This window comes from Colobus angolensis, unplaced genomic scaffold (genome assembly GCF_000951035.1).
Source record: "Colobus angolensis palliatus isolate OR3802 unplaced genomic scaffold, Cang.pa_1.0 Scaffold219, whole genome shotgun sequence".
Classification (NCBI taxonomy): domain Eukaryota; kingdom Metazoa; phylum Chordata; class Mammalia; order Primates; family Cercopithecidae; genus Colobus; species Colobus angolensis.
This window is the reverse complement of record NW_012115366.1, coordinates 1,015,807-1,031,223: the sequence shown is the minus strand read 5'-3', so window position 1 is coordinate 1,031,223 and position 15,417 is coordinate 1,015,807. Positions and strand designations below refer to the sequence as shown.

At 59.7% G+C, this 15,417-nt stretch overlaps 1 protein-coding gene across 1 annotated transcript; it reads right to left on the bottom strand.

The window, feature by feature from the left end:
* Positions 1-1,257: 1,257 nt before the first annotated feature.
* ADAM33 (ADAM metallopeptidase domain 33) lies at positions 1,258-15,411 on the bottom strand. Its single transcript, XM_011943305.1, is given in 23 exon segments — positions 1,258-2,274; positions 2,581-2,605; positions 2,607-2,653; positions 2,821-2,912; positions 4,284-4,431; positions 4,515-4,623; positions 4,699-4,776; positions 4,861-5,059; positions 5,157-5,265; positions 5,414-5,609; positions 5,816-5,905; positions 6,000-6,177; positions 6,674-6,816; positions 6,894-6,978; positions 7,065-7,231; positions 7,382-7,453; positions 7,537-7,602; positions 7,819-8,008; positions 8,088-8,164; positions 8,341-8,419; positions 10,369-10,445; positions 12,796-12,875; positions 15,199-15,411. Coding segments are annotated over 23 exon segments (2,439 nt in total). The 5' UTR covers positions 15,296-15,411; the 3' UTR covers positions 1,258-2,239.
* Positions 15,412-15,417: the final 6 nt, after the last annotated feature.

Sequence of the window (15,417 nt, the reverse complement as noted above, 5' to 3'; positions counted from 1 at the left end):
GGGGTCTAGACATCCCCTCCTGAAGGGTAAGAGCAGGGGAGGTATATTAATGTGTTTTTTTAGATTCTTTTTTTTCTTTTTTTCCTCTTTTGAGACGGAGTCTTGCTTTTGTCGCCCAGGCTGGAGTGCAGTGGCGCGATCTCAGCTCACTGCAACCTCCACCTCCCATGTTCAAGCGATTCTCCTGCCTCAGCCTCCCAAGTAGCTGGGATTATAGGCACATGCCACCACAACAGGTTAAGTTTTGTATTTTTAGTAGAGATGGGGTTTCACCACATTGGCCAGGCTGGTCTCGAACCCCTGACCTCAAATGATCCACCTGCCTTGGCCTCCCAAAGTGCTGGGATTACAGGCGTGAGCCACCAAGCCTGGCCTTAGATTCTCTATTTTATGATGGTTTAACATCTCGGGGTGGCGACTTGTTGGCTGGACAGAAACTGCTTGATTCTTGGGGATCAGAAACAACTCATGCCTTTCATATGCAAACCGACCAATCTTGAGTCCATACACCAACCACCCCCTTCAAGGAACTCTCATGTACCAGGCCAGTATTTCCCCTGTCTTAAACCAGCTCAGGGCCAGGTACCCACCCAGACAACTAGGCCCAACCCCACGCCCCAAAGCCTACCAGAATGATTCAAAATGCCAATCCTACCCTCTTCCCCCAGCCCCTTGCCTCCCCAGTGGAAACAGCGCTGAGGGCTGTGGCCTGTGCCTTCCACTCGCTCCTGATTCTGTCCCTGGACCAAACCTAGTGCATCCCCACTGTGGCCCTGCAGGGTGGGAAACTGAGTAATAACTTCTTTCAACAGCATTGGCCTCTGTGTCATCATTCAGTCACCTTCATAAATTAAAATTTCACAACTACAACTGAGGCAGGAGGGGGCTTTAGAGAGCACTCTCACCTGGCCCCTTGGACTGGTGGAGTGGGGCCCGTGCTGAGGTTGCCTCCCCGCACTCAGTTTTGGGATGGTTTTGTTAATGTGGCAAAAGCTGGCTGATATAGGCCACTCAGCAGCTCTTGCATGAAGCAATGGGAGAATGTGAACACCCAAGGGAGGCAGGAGTGACAGAGCAAAGAGGGTGTTCAAACTAGGCAACACCGTCCTGTGCCCAGACACATGCCTGAGACCCTGGCTGCCATCTAGGCTTGGCCTGCCAGCCACCACCCTGCTAATCACCACCCTGTGGGGTCCTCAGGGCACCCCGTAGGGTTGAATTTACGTATAGAAAAGACTAACCAAGGTCCAAGTGCAATATGTCTTTCTAAAATTTATTTTAGAGACAGGGTCTTGCTCTGTCACCCAGGCTGGAGTGCAGTGGTGTCATCATAGCTCACTGCAGTGTTGAACTCAGGCTCAAGTGATCCTCCTGCTTCAGCCTCCTGAGCAGCGAGGCCTACAGGTACACACCACCATGCCCAGTTAATGTTAATTTTTTTTTTAGATACAGGGTCTTGCTATGTTGCCCCGGCTGGTGTGGTCCTCCTGGTCTCTAGTGATCCTCCTACCCCGGCCTCCCAAAGTTCTGGGATTATAGGCATGAGCCACCACGCTAAGCCAACGTGTCTTTCTTCTGACTTCTACTTTGGTATCTTTTCTTAAATGGTTCCCTCTGTCCCCTCCCATACACAGAATGGGGGAGAGGCTGTCAGACTCTGAGCTCCAGAACCTCAGGTGCAGCACTGGGATTGTGGGTGGAGGCTGAGGAACCACCTAGGGGACAAGACAAGGTGGGAAGAAACAGGAAGGAAGGTCCCCAAAATTATGTTTGTTTGCAGGGGCCAGGCTCCAGGGCAGTGGGAACTCAGTGAAACCATAGGGCCCCAGGACCTCTAGCTTCTGGCCAGCAGTCATGCCCTCCACAGAGCTGGGTCTGTGGAAATTGCATGTAGGAGACGCACCAGGCTCCCAGGACAGAGCCCTTTTCAGGTGGCCAGCACTACCCAGCCTCCATTGGTGAGGGAGGTCAGGGGCTGTGTGACCTTTGCTTCTGGGACTGATGGATTATTGAGCTGGAGAGTGTGCCCAGCAGTGTCCCCTTGCCCTCAGGAGCTTCTAATGTGGCTCTGGGTTCCGGGAATAGGTGGGTCGGAGCTCCACTCAGGGAAGAAACTTCCAAGCTGCCTGAAGGTGCTGGAGGTCCAGTGATCCACTAGCTCTGCCCCTGGAGTTCAAGTTCCTGGAGTGGCTGTCAGTGGCCACCTGTCTTTAAGTCTGTTCATTTCAGGAGCTACCTCTCACCAGAGGCAGGATCTTGGCATCTGGACTTGATCTGCTGAGAACGAGGAGGATATATTGTCCCCTAAGGACTGGGGCCCCAGGCTGCAAGCTGTGTGACAGGGAGCCCATCCTCACTCAGTGAGGACCAATGATCCAGGAAAAGCCACAGCTTCTCCCTCCCCAGCTCAGGGACTTCCACCATCCTGGTCTCCATAACAGCTTCTCCAAGAGGTCATAAACTCATGTCCATAATAACCTGAACCCAGAAACCTGATTAGGGGGCAGCGAGCTGAGGGGTGGGAGAGGTGGGAGGGTGGGTGATGAGAGGGGGAGGCTTTGAATCCGGGTCCCTGCCTACCTTGGGGGTCAGGCGGGACTGCGGGCCACAGGCTTCTCAGGGTGGCTGCTGGGCTCATGAGAGTTCTCGGGGCCTGGGAGCAAAGGTGGAGGGTGAATGCTGTGAATATGGTCAGACCCTGGGGCTGCGGTGGGGCACAGGGGACTCAAGGTGACTGGGTGCTGCCCATCTGGAAGGAGGCAGGGGGCATGAGCCCTTCCCTTCCCTTCCCTCTGCACCTCCCCCTGGTGCCTCACTCACCCAGGGCCCAGGGCTGTCCAGTGGCTGTGGGGCCCAACTCCATGGGATGAACGCTGCCCAGGGGGTGGTCCCTGTGTGGGCCATCCTTGGGCCTGAGCAATGTGATGAGTCCAGGAGGTTGGCACAGTGACCCTGAGTGACCCTGACATGCCTCCCCACAGCATGGTGTCTAGCCCAGGGAGTTCTGCGTTTACTGAGTTTCTTGGGGGCACCCGTCTGCTCCAAGTCACCCGCTCAACTCCCTTCCTGCTCCCTCTTCAGGGAAGCCTTGGGATCCAGGCTCCACTTGAGCCTCATGCCCTCGGCTGGCACCTCCTCTCTCTAGTCCTAACATTTCCTCCAGGCTCTGGCACCACTCAGCAGCCTGGCACTCTCTGGATGTTGGCATCATTCAGCTTCCAAAGAACCCTGGACGTCTGCCCCTTCGGCAGCTATGTCTGCTCTCCTTGCCCCTGAGTACCCTGCTGCCCTTGATGATTCCAAGCCATCTTTGACTGTCCCCATCCCATGTCCCAGGGCCTTGTCATTTCCTGTGATGTTCCTTCAAAACACTCTCCCCTGCCCTAAGACTCCCCCTGCCTGGGGATGAGAAGCAGCCGCCGCCCTCTGCAGCGCCCCCTCCATGCTGACACACCAGGCTCTGGCCACCTTGCTCCTCTGCCCAAAGACCTTCAGTCACAACTCACTGTGTCGGGGTCCTCTTAGCTGCTACCTGGGGCCCAGGTGGTGCCCTGCCCCTGTTACGCCCTCTGCCCCCATCTCTGGCCCAAATCCTGCCATCTCCCTTGGCTTGCCTGCAGCACTCCTAAGGCCAGGCTATGTCAGACATGGCCACAGAGTGCCTGCCCTGCCTAGGGCCCTGGTGCAGGGTGAGTCCTAGGACAGCCATGCTTAGTATTATATGATTCCCCCCTCCACCACCACCCAGGTCACAGAGAACTGGGTTAGGGCAGGGCCCTGGCACAGGGGCAGCCAGCGCCTTGGCTGACCAGTGGTATGGAGTGAAAAGATGTGCTGGGCCCAGCATTTGGGTACTTCAAGGGGGTGACAGAGGCGATTTGGGCAGAGGAAGTGGCAAAGGGCTGAAAACTCATGAGACAGAGGCTAGACAGGCCTCCAGGGGCAGCATGGTACAGGGACTGCAATCTGAGCTGGGGAAAACAGGGCGAAGTCAAGGGTGAGGCATTCAGCTGGTGGGAGAAGCAGGAGCGTGAAGAGGAGCTGTACTGGGAGGCAGAGGGCCACGCCTTGCGGTGCTGGTGGTGGGGCAGGGATCCACCCCCTTGCTTGACTGGCAGGCCACTGGAACCTCCTGTTCAAAGCTACTTCTTTCCACAGCCTCTGGGGCTGCTCTCTGCACCTGGGGGCAAGGCTGAGGGCCGCTCCAACTCCTGCAGCCCCAGCAGAACTCTGAGGAGGTGAACCACAGGAGTAGGCTCAGGAAGCAGGCACTTGGAGCCTACCCACTGCGCGCAGGGTCCCTCCTGCAGCCCCAGCTGCATCGCTGCAGATGGGCTCCTGGGAGTCGGTAGCAACACCAGGCCAGGCCAGCCCCTGGGAGCAGAGGCAGCAGGACGCTGAGGAGCATGGTCAGCAGGAAGGTGTCACGGTCTGCGGGGATCGGGGGAAGGGGGGCTGAGTCCTGAGCAGGTGCACCACCCCAGCTCCTGCCCACATGCCCCCCACTGGTGTACTTTCAGGCTGCACAGGGCCGCTGTCCGTGCTGCCACCAAAGCCTGGGTTGTCACAGAAGGGTGGAGCCCAGCCTGGAGCACAGTGGCAGTTATGGTTGCTATTGCAAACCTGCAGAGAAGAGAAGGGAAGGAAGGTCACGTGGGATTAGAACCCCAAGGTCACCCCGACTCCTCAGGCTCTCACCCCATGGCTGTGGCAGGCAGTCAGGCAGCGATGCAGCTCCTGGAAGGCGGTGTTCTCGCAGCGCCTACTCTGGCACACCTACGGGCGGTGCACCAGGCAGTGAGTGGGACACTGGCCTGCAGAATTCAAGTGGCAAGGAAGGCTCGGGTGGGCAGAGCTCACCATTCTAGGTCCACACTGGGTGCCTGGTTCTACCATGCCCAGGCCAAGCAGGTCCAGCTGGGCACCAGGGAGGGCCAACGCTCCCCGACAGGTCACTTCATGGCCATCTAGCTGAACGGTGGAATCTACTGGCACCATGTGCGGTATGAGCAGGCCGGGCTTTCCGCCCTGGCACTGTAGCTTCCCACACAGGGCATCCCTGGGGAGGAAGCAGAGAGGAGTCGACAGCTGCAGTACCCCTCTTCCCCATACCCACTCCACAGCTTCTGCTCCCTCCACTCAGCTCCACTCCCTACCTCCCTGCACAGGGCAGGAAGTGGCCCTTGCTGTCCTGGCCGCAGTTCCCATGGGCATCTCCCGCAGAGTTCACCACCTGGAAACAGGCCTCGGGGGCTGGATGGGAGCCTGAGGAAGAATGGGCTAGGCTGGGGGCAGCTCGGAGAGGGGCGGCGCTCAGCGGGCCTCAGTTTCCCCTGCCCATCTTCCCCACAGTAGAAAACTGGCCCCACCAGAGGATGGGGAGCAGGGTGCAAGGGTGCTCGTGTCCTCTCACCAGGCCCCCAGAGCTGCTGGCACTGCTGCTCCAGCGTGGGACATGCGCCATCCCAGCAGTAGCCACTGCCCCTGGCGCAGGGTGAGCCGTCCAGTAGGTAAACGTCTGGGGGACAGTGGGAGGAGATGCCCGTGCAGAACTCAGGGAGGTCACAGTCGCCCATGGCCTGGCGGCACAGCGCTCCAGCCGGCTTCAGCTGCGCAGGTGAAGGGTAGTGGGGAGAGCAGAGAGAGGCCGTGGGCAGTGAGAAGTCCATGTGGAGAGCGTGGCTCAGAGCTGGGGGAGCCAGGCCGACCCACGCCAGCACCCAACGGGGGAACCTGAGGGCACCAATTAACTAAGGCCAACAAACCGGCTCCCAAGCGGCCCGAAACCCTCACCCTGACCCTTTCATGCCCTCACCAGGCAGTGCACGCAGCAGTCCCCGTGGGCGCACTGGGCCCCCGGGCGCAGCGAGCAGTTGTGAGCAAAGCAGCAGAGGTCGCGGCACTCCTGGGACCAGAAAGGCAGGAAGTGACCAGATGAGGGCGCAGCGCTCCAGACCTGGGCCGAGAGGGCGAGTGGGGGCCGGGCGAGCCGACTTAACCTGGCCAGAGCCGCAGTCACACTCCTCGCCCGCCTCCACGAAGCCGTTCCCGCAGCGCGCGGGCAGCACGGGGAGTCCGGGGTCCGGGGCATTAGAGAGGCACGCGCCGCCCCCCTTGCGGAAGAAGGCGCGCAGCTGGCGGCGGCTGCAGGCGCTGAACACGCGCGGGAACGGGTGCCTACTGGCACGGGGAGGGCATTGAAAGTGGAGAGACAGTGCCCCAATCCCCGCGCTTCTCCGATCCCCACCCCTGGGCTTGGCTACAGCCGCCAGATGCGCAGACACGCCTGAGCGATGGGAGGCTCGAATCCTCTAGAGGCAGAGCCCAGAGAGAGGAAGTGACCCGCGGAAAGTCACACAGCGAGCGGGATGGAGGACGGTGTGGCCCCAAGAGTGGGCAGCCCGGGACCCAAGGTGGAATCGCGACCCGGCGGTGCGCCTCCGGGTGTAGGAGTAACCTCGCCAGGTTACTCAGAAAATTATCTTCATACCGTTGAAAATCCACTTTGCCTGAGCTTCTTCCCTTTAAGCCTCATAAACCACCCTGAAGCGGACACTATGATCATTATCCCCATTCTACAGAAGAGGAAACTGAGGGACGACCAAAGAAACGCAGCGGAGGAAGTCCCCAGGACTAGCCGCCCCGGGGCAGCCCCGATCCCCCACGAGCGTACCCGGTGGCCGCAGCCATGACGCAGCCTCCGGACTCGGCCGCAGCCTCCACGCAGCAGCCGTCGGGGTCGTGGCTGAGGCCGAGGCTGTGGCCGATCTCATGGGCCATGGTGGCTGCGGCGCCAATGGGGAGCTCCGAGTGGTCCTGGGGGACCGTGGGAGGGCGGTCACTGCGGCCGTAGAGCCTACTGTGTCTCCCCTCGCCCCGCCCGCGGGGCTCACCGTGCTCACGCCTCCCGAGCTCTCGGCGCGGCACATGCCCTCGACGGGCGCCAGGCCCACTGTGGCGCCCTGGAAGGCGCGGCCCCTGGGGGCGGAGCGTGGAGTGACCGGGCGGGGCCGGGAGGTGAGGCCGCCCCGCCCAGGACCCGAGTCCGGGTCAGAGGCACCCACGTGAGCAGCTGCGCGGAGTCGTGGGGCCGCTGCGCCCACAGCCTCCGGCGCCACTGCAGGAAGGCCCAGAGCGTGGCGTTGGCGTCCTGCGTGACGCGGCTGCGGTCCCGCTCGGTCCACACTTCCAGACCGGTCAGCACCACCTGAATGTCCAGAGTCCTGAGAAGCTGAGGGCGAAGCGGAGCTGAAGCCAGGACAGGGCGCCCCACCGCGCAGCTGCTCCTTCATGGGGGCGCCCTTTCTCTTCCCCGCACCCCACTAGCACCTGCCTGTCCTGCCGCCGCCACCCGCATCACCACTCTCTCCCCGCCCCCAACCTGGTCCACGCAGTTGGCGACTTCCAGGAGACGCTGTTTGGTGTGGTTCAAGTTTCGCTGCTGGGTCAAGAACTGGGAAGGCAGAAATCCCGGTGGCTTGAGGTGCTGAGCTGGCCCCATCACAGACCCCACCAACCCCTGGGGTCTCTCCTCACCAGGGTGTGGTCTGCCACAATGTACAGTTCCAGGTACCTCCGGGTCCTGAGCGCTTCTCGCCTGTCCTGCGGAGGGGCAAATGGGGTCCCTGAGTGGAAGCTGCTGGGCTTGAATCCTGACCACCAACCCCAGCTCCCAGAAGGAAATTTAACATGTTTGCTGGAACTTGTTTCTTCAGACTCCAATAAAAATACTGAGACTTAAGGCCTGTGAATTCCTGTCTCTTGATTTGGAGAGCTATAGATACAGCATTCCCACTCCCATCCCCTGGATGCCCCGACCCTGCTCTGGGGAGCCCCAGGAAGGCTGGCCATGCCCGCTTTGTCCCCAGGATCTCTGTGGCCACAGGCTCCTTTCCAGGTGAGCAGCTGCTCCATCCGGAAGATCTTGTGGGTTGAGAAGTCCTTGGAGCCCCGGGGTGGCCAGGGTCGCAGATAATAGCTGGCATTGCTGCTGAGGGTGATCAGGCCACTAGGGTGCAGAGAGGTAGGAGTGGGTGTGAGGGAGCTCTTTCCCCATCCCAGGCCCAGCCTCCTCTCCCAGAGCTCACCTCATCCCAGAGCAGGTGCAGAGGACTACCCAGGAGTTGGGGAAGCCCCTTACTCGCCCGTGGTAGTAGCAATGATCCTAGGGAGGAAGGGGCCAGCCCCACATCTCAGCCAGGGCTAGAGCAAGAGGGGCAAGAGGGAGGGTGTGGTAGGGGCTGGCTCCAACCTCCCCTTAAGAATGCAAGGAGGAGTAGGGGTAGGAATGGTGGGGGGTACCTCTGGGGGTGCATCCCAGAGCCCACGGAAGCATCTCACCTTGTGGTTGGGGGCCAGCACCACTGGCCGCCCATCTGGGCCGTAGTGGGTTTCTATGTATCCTGGGGCCAGCAGCCTGCTGAGAGGGGGTGTTACAGGGAGCATTGAATTCGGCTTCTTCCTGCTGCCTCCAGGATGTCTCCCAGCCTTCCTCCCTAAATGCTAATGGAGCAGCTTTATGAGTGAGGCACTCAGTGTGTCTTAGGGAAGGGACAGGAGCAATGGTGACTTGTTCAGATCAGAAACTCTTGGGGTAGAGGAAGGAGACTTGGTGATGGTTTTGTTGTGGGAGGTGTGAGTATGGGAAGCGCCAGGGAGGAGGAATGGGAATAGGGGAAGAGTTTGTGGTTCCCAGGGGACCTGCAGCAGGCAGCAGGATCCACAGGTCGGGAGGGGAGGAGTCAGGAGACACTGCCGAGGAATGGGACTTGGAGTTAGGGAAATGCAGCAACCTCCCCAGGTTCCCCTGCCTGCTGCCCTCCTTTGTTGGGCATCTGGTCAACCCTCTTGCCCCCACCTACCCTAGATCCTTGAAATATTTTCCTCAGACTTCTAGACCCCACATACCTCCCATCTGTCCTTCAGTGATTGAAGCTCACCCACTGCCTCCAGAGAAAACAGAACCCCCACCTGCCCACGCTGCTTCCGCCCTCCCCGCTTTCTCCACACCCTACTCCGGTAATGATTTCATTTTCAAGCTTCATCTCAACAGGATCTTTCCCACGTGGACGGATCAATCATAAGTCAATATCTCTTCTTTAAAGAAAATCCTTTACCCCAACCTCACCTTGGCCTCATTACCTCCAGACCACCCCCTAATGATGGCTGCTTCCCACCTCCCGGACATTCCACCACCTGCCCCAGCTCTGCCCCCCACCCTTGCTCCACACACACCCGCCACCCTAGGAGGTAGGTGATGTGACCACTCCATTGAAATGGTAGGGACGTTGGCCCCAGGGAAAATATGGTTGGGCATAGTGGAACTAGAGTTTGTTCCCAGTCCATCCAACTCCACGAGGGAGAATAAAGTACATGTCAAGTGCTCAGAACAGTGCCTGCAGTCAAACAAGCACTCAGTAGGTAATATATATTGATAACATAGTCTGGGTGGTTTTAAGAGCCTGTGCTCCAACTGGGACAGCCACCCCACCCAGCCCAAGGCACCTTCCTGAGTACAGGTCTGCCTGTCCCTTCCCCAGCTCAAAATCTTTGGCTCTGGATGGTCCAGGACACTGAGCACCAAAATGGCCTTTTCTGTGATATGACCCTCCTGGGACTCCCCAAATTCTTTCCCCCTGCTCCCCTCCCTGTAGATGGAGACCTTCCAGGCAAGTCAGACAAACTGCTGCCCCCAAGTGTAGCCACTGCATCTTCTTCTTTTTTCTTTTCTGTTCTTTTCTTTTTTTTCTTTTTTTGAGACAGAGGCTCACTCTGCCTAAGCCGGAGTGTGCAGTGGTGTGATCTTGGCTCACCACAACCTCTGCCTCCTGGGTTCAAGCAATTCTCCTGTCTCAGTCCCCTAAGTAGCTGGGATTACAGGCGCCGCCACCATGCCCGGTTAATTTTTTGTATTTTTAGTAGAGACGGGGTTTCACCATTTTGGCCAGGCTGGTCTCAAACTCCTGACCTCAAGTGAGCCACCCGCCTTGGCCTCCCAAAGCCACCGCATCTTTGTGCCTGCCCTTCACTTAGCCTGGAGTGCCGGCCTATCTTTGGGATCCCTCTAGGATTTCTTTAGACTCAGCATATCTTGCAACTGTCCACTAGATGGTGTTCACTCGTCTCCAGCAAGGAGCTGACAAGCCGCTCCTGGGGTTGGGAGGGTGGATGTGCCCCACAGCCGGGCTGACAGCCTCAGCGGTCCTCTTCAGCTTCCAGGGGGCCAGCCACAGGCCTGCGTGACCCTCCCTGTCATCTGCACCCTCTCTGGGGTCCTCTGCCCATCCAACCACCCGCACAGATCCGTGTCAGTCCCTGCCCCACAACACTGACCCCCTCCTCCCAGCCCTACCCCAGCCTGGCACTCACTGGTTCTTCTCCAGCTCAAGCAGGAGCTCCTGGCCTTCAGCCTCCAGGGCCACCAACCCCATGTCTGGCTTCAAGACCTGGGCAAGAAAGAGTGTGGGGCTGAGATGGTGGCCTCCAGGCCTCCTGCCTGTCAGAGAGCAGGTGGCCTGTGCAGCTGGCTGGGGAGGAAGTTCTTGAGGAGAATGTGGGCTGGGGGGTCAGCAGGACCCCCCACATACTATGGAGGGTGTGGAGGAGGTGAGAACATATAAAGATGTTCCCAAGCTCAGAATGTTTGCTGTCCTGACAACAGCCACTTGGAAGGGCATTGGCGCAGCCTGCCAGGCATGCCGACATCCTCCCTAGAGACCTGAGGTCCCAGAAAGGTGCCCCTCACCTGGCCCGCCCTCTTCTTTCATGCCCAGAAGGGGCATCAAAAGCAGGGGAAGACAGAGGGGTGCTGAGGACATTGTGGGGGCATCAGGTAGCCATGGCCAGGGCCTCCTCACAGCCTCTGCTACCTGAGGCTTGTTTCCAAAGAAGCTGCTGCTCATTCCCTATAGAATTCAAACTTTACTCTCCCACTTCCAATTTTGGCAAACTGCTCCCTCTTCCAAAGTTTTCCTGGGCCTCCAGCAGTCCCTGTCCCTCCTGCTCCGACACCTGCTTCACTGGACCCACGAAGTAAACACGGATGCCGTTCCAGCCAAGAGAACACACTGGCTCTCAGCTAGGTGTCAGGAGGCTGGCTTGGCCGGCCAGCCCTCTCTCCTTCCCCCACCCTCTTGGCATCTCCCACCCTGTGGGAACACCCCACTTTCCCCTTGTCCACTCAGCCTGGCTGGGGGCCCAGAGTTGGAGCCGGCCCAGGAGCTTTCTGGGAGGCTGCTGTGCCTTCGGAATGTTTAACGCCCGACTCCTTTTCTCCAAAAATGCACTGGGCTGGGGCCCTCTCCAAGGGTCTCAGAGTCTTTGGAGCGAGCTCTTCCTTTGCAAGTGGAGAGCAGATGGCCCTTGCCTCCCTGGCCACAGGCCCCACAAGGCCTCCGGCATGAGCTCATGTGGCTGGAATGTCACTTGCTTTATTGGGGAAAGGTTTGCACTGGGAGAAAGGCAGTGGCCCAGATGGAAAGCCATACTCGAGGTCCCCGTTCCTCTGCAGCCCCTGCTGTCTTTACTCTTGCCCTCCTGGTACCCTGCCCCTCGATATATACCCCGCTTCTTGAAATGTGAGTGTTTCCTGCCTGTTGGAGGGGATACCCAACCTCTACTCTGTCTTCTGTACCATCTTGGCAGGCTTCCTGGGGGCAAAGGCCCACAGTTATGGGGAGCAGGGTCCCTTTGGAGCTCCCCTCTTGGTCACAGCCCAGGCCAGACAGACAGGGAGGCCCAGAGGCAGAGTGACCCCAGTGTGTGCCCAGCCTTCCCCTCCCAGGGATGGGGAGGGCAATCTCAAAGCTCAGGCCAGTGCTGTGCTTGACCACTGCAATGGGGGCCTTGTGGACCTGGGGGATCCCAGTGAGGGCCCTGGGTTGGGAGCTGCTGGGTCTCTGGGGGCCTCCCAGCCTTCATGGTAATGCTCCCCTGCCTTCCCTCTTGCTGGGTTTGGACAGTAGGGCTGAAAATTCCAAACAAAGAGGGCTCTCTAGGTGGGGCAGGGGTGTAGCCAATGGTTTAAAATCTTTCAAACCTTAGTGGGTTTCAGGCTCCCAGACTAAAGAGCTGCGTGACCACGGACAACTTCCCTGGGATTGTCTGGGATTCCATTTGCCCATCTGTAAAATGGGCATATCAAGGGTACTGGCCTCTTAGTTTGCAGCACAGATATTACGGTACAAACAGATGGGGCATGGTTATTCTGGAAGCTTGTGAAGGGCGGGATTGGGAGGAGGCTGGGGCAGAGCATCCTGCAGAAGCACATGGGGTGGTCTCACATCTGGGGGGCACCAGGAGAGTGACCACTGCCCCCCCTCACCAGAAGTGGATTCCACAGGAGCCAGTGAGGCTAAAGGTTCGTTCAGGCCCTCAGTGGTGGGGCCCTGAGGGGGACAGCAGTGTGTCCACAGGGTCACATGTTCTGGTCAACTTTCAAAAGGTTTTCTTTTTGGTGCTTTTTTTGTTTTTTAGGCTCCTTAAAAGCTTCAGGCCCCACAAACCCTGGACCCACTTCTGCCTGGTGGGGGTGGGGGTGGCCCAGATCATCCAGAGTGGGAGGGAAAGGGGGAGGTGGGGCGGAGAAAGCTGAAATGCCTTCCATGTGTACGGACTCACGAGATCTAGATGTCCAATCCCGTGCCCTCTTCTGCCCACTGGGCAGGGAGGGGCCTACAGGAGCAGTGACTTGGTGGTTCTGGGGACCCCAGCAAAACTGGAAGCTGTAATGTGGGGGAGACAAAAGGGATGGGAGTTTCAGGGCCCCCGTGGAGGACGAGGTGACATGGCACTGACCGGCTCCTCCAGGCTGATGGCGCGCCAGCGTCGTCCATCCAGGACCCAGTGGGGGGTGACTGGCTGCCCAGGGATATATCCTGGAGTGAAGACAGAGCACAGGGTGAAGGGGACCTGAGGAACACAGGGGCATGGGACAAAGCAGAGGGAGGGGGTTAGAGGACATCCCCAGGGAGGCACTGGAGGCCTTTCGGGGCAGACTCCATCTTCAACATGCGTGGGCTCAGCCTAGAGAAGAAGGGACACCCATGGGCATCCTTGGATCTGAGGAGCTACCAAGGAGGAGGAAAAGAGACGGCTGGGAAAGGACAGCTCAGCTGGGGACACGGGAGTCCCCTGACCTTTGGTGGAGGGGCAGGCTTGGGGTCGGTGATCACAAGGAAGAAGCCAAGGCCGCCAGTGCAAAGGGGAACGGAAGAGGGAGGCAGCCTCGGGTATTTTTAGATGGGCAGCGGATGCTTTCAGGGTGAGAGATCTATGAAGAGAGCACGCCTGTGCAGCCCCATCATCTGAGAAAAACAACAGCCAGATGTGGCCTTGCGAGGCCCACCTTGCCCGGAGCTCCCTCGGGGACTCCGTCCTCAGGCAGAGTTTTGGTACCCTGGCCCAGAACGCCCCTCCTCATCTCTTCAAGGTGAGGGAGGCTTCCGGACCGAGCCTTGGTGCTCCCTGGCAGAATGTGCCTAAGGGGGCTCTAGGAGGAATCCCAGAGCCAAACATTACTCAGAGGGCGCCTGGAATGCTCCCAGCCCCCCACCAGCCCCAACCACTCCCACAGGCCCACCCTGCAGGAGCCAGGCCCCAGGCACTCAGAGCCTGCAGCCGCCCTCCTTCCCTAGGTACCCAGTCCCAGCTCCCAGAACGGACAACCCCCGCCCCCACGCAGCCCTGGCCTCAGTCCTGCTGGGCTGATGGCTGCCTGTGGAAGTGACTCAGCTCCTGCTAGGCCACCCTAACTTCCCTAACTTCTTTTTTCTCCTCCACCTTCTCTCCCAGACTCCAAGCATCAACGACCCTTCCTCCAAGAAGCACTCCTTGATTGGATGAGTGAGTTGCCATCAGGCAAATGGGGACCAAGAGGAGTCTGCCACCTCGGAAAGGAGGCTAGAGGGGCCAGTGCAGGGAGGGCTCTGAGTGGATCTGGGGGAGGGGAAGGAGAAGGAGAGGAGGTCTCTCAGCCCAGAGAGCACTTAACTGAGAGTAGAGAACCAAGCTTTGCTGCTCCTAGGCCTCTAAGGGTTTGGGGAGGAGGTAGGGTGAGCTCAGGCACAGGTGTGTGGGTGCAGTGTGGGTATGGGTGCTCTCCACATGGCCTTGCACGCACATGCTGGCCACAGGCATTCTGACCCCAGTGAGGGAGAGAGGGGCAGAGCTGGAGCTCCAGTGACCGGGTGGATGGGAGTGGACCCCGAGGGAGCCAGGTTGGTATTGGGCACATAGAGCCCCCCTCTACCAGGGGTCCCGTTGCCTCCCCTGGCCCCGGGATAGGGCTCAGAGGGGAGGGAATAGTGGACCGCCTAGGACCCTCCCCTGGGGCCAGAACAGAGCAGACCCCTGTACCTGTTTGGTCCCCACACAGTGCTGTGGAAGCCATGGCCCAGGCTGCACAGCCCAGCCCCGCCCTGCATGCCTCCTGCCTGGTTGCCCCCCCTGTGCCCTGCCAGGCACTTGCTGTGCAGGACTGGTTAATCCTCCCACTGGCTTGCAGAGGTTGTTACCAGCCCCATCTTAACATCTTTGTTTGGAGGGAGTAGGCGGAGGAGACAGTGCTGCCGTCTTCCCAGAGCACAACTAAACAGGCACCTTCTGTCTGGAGAGGCCCTTCTGTATCTAACCAAACAAGGCAACAGTATAAACAACATGCACACTGCCCTGCCGCCCTGGGAGGAGGGACGAAGGGTGAGCAGGGCGGAGGCCACAGCTAGTTCTGCACCCTGAGAGCAAAGCAGGGACTCTGGGGGACTCTTGGGCACGGGGACTTCCTGGAGGATGGAGCCCCTCTGAGTCCTAAAGGGTGGAGGCGCAGGAGCTGGTCACACGGTGGCCGGCGGATGGGGGTTGGGAGGTTGTGAGAGGGAGAATCCAGGCAGAGGTAGCTAGGGGCTGGGGGCTGGGCTGCCCCCGAGGGGGAGGGGGCCACGCCCTCCGCTTTGCCAGAGGAGCGGCAGCCGGGTAGTGTGGTCAAGTCCTGGCCCGAGGCCAGCCCAAGTACACTTGTGCGTCCCTGGGCAGGTCCACGGAGACGCCCCCAAACCGTCCCCACGCCCTGACTTACTGGCCGTGTGGTCCCGGGGCTGTGAGACCCTCTGCGCGCTGACCTGGGCTCTGAGCAGAACCCATCCCCTCCACCACCACCACCTCGCCTCGCCTGCCCCTCAGGGCGCACCCCGCCCGGGTCCTCACCTTGAAGCACCCCGGCGCCCGGCACGGGCCAGAGCAGCAGCAGCAGTAGCAGCAGCAGGAACGGGGACCCCCGAGCTCTCCCGGGTCTCCAGCCCATAGCTGTGAGCTTCTCGGCCTCTAGGCTGTGGCTCGCAGCTCCGGCTCCGCCCGGGCTGGATCTCGGCCGACCCACGTCCCATGCAGCCCCAGGCCGCCGCCTTCGGACCTTCCCGCCCCCAC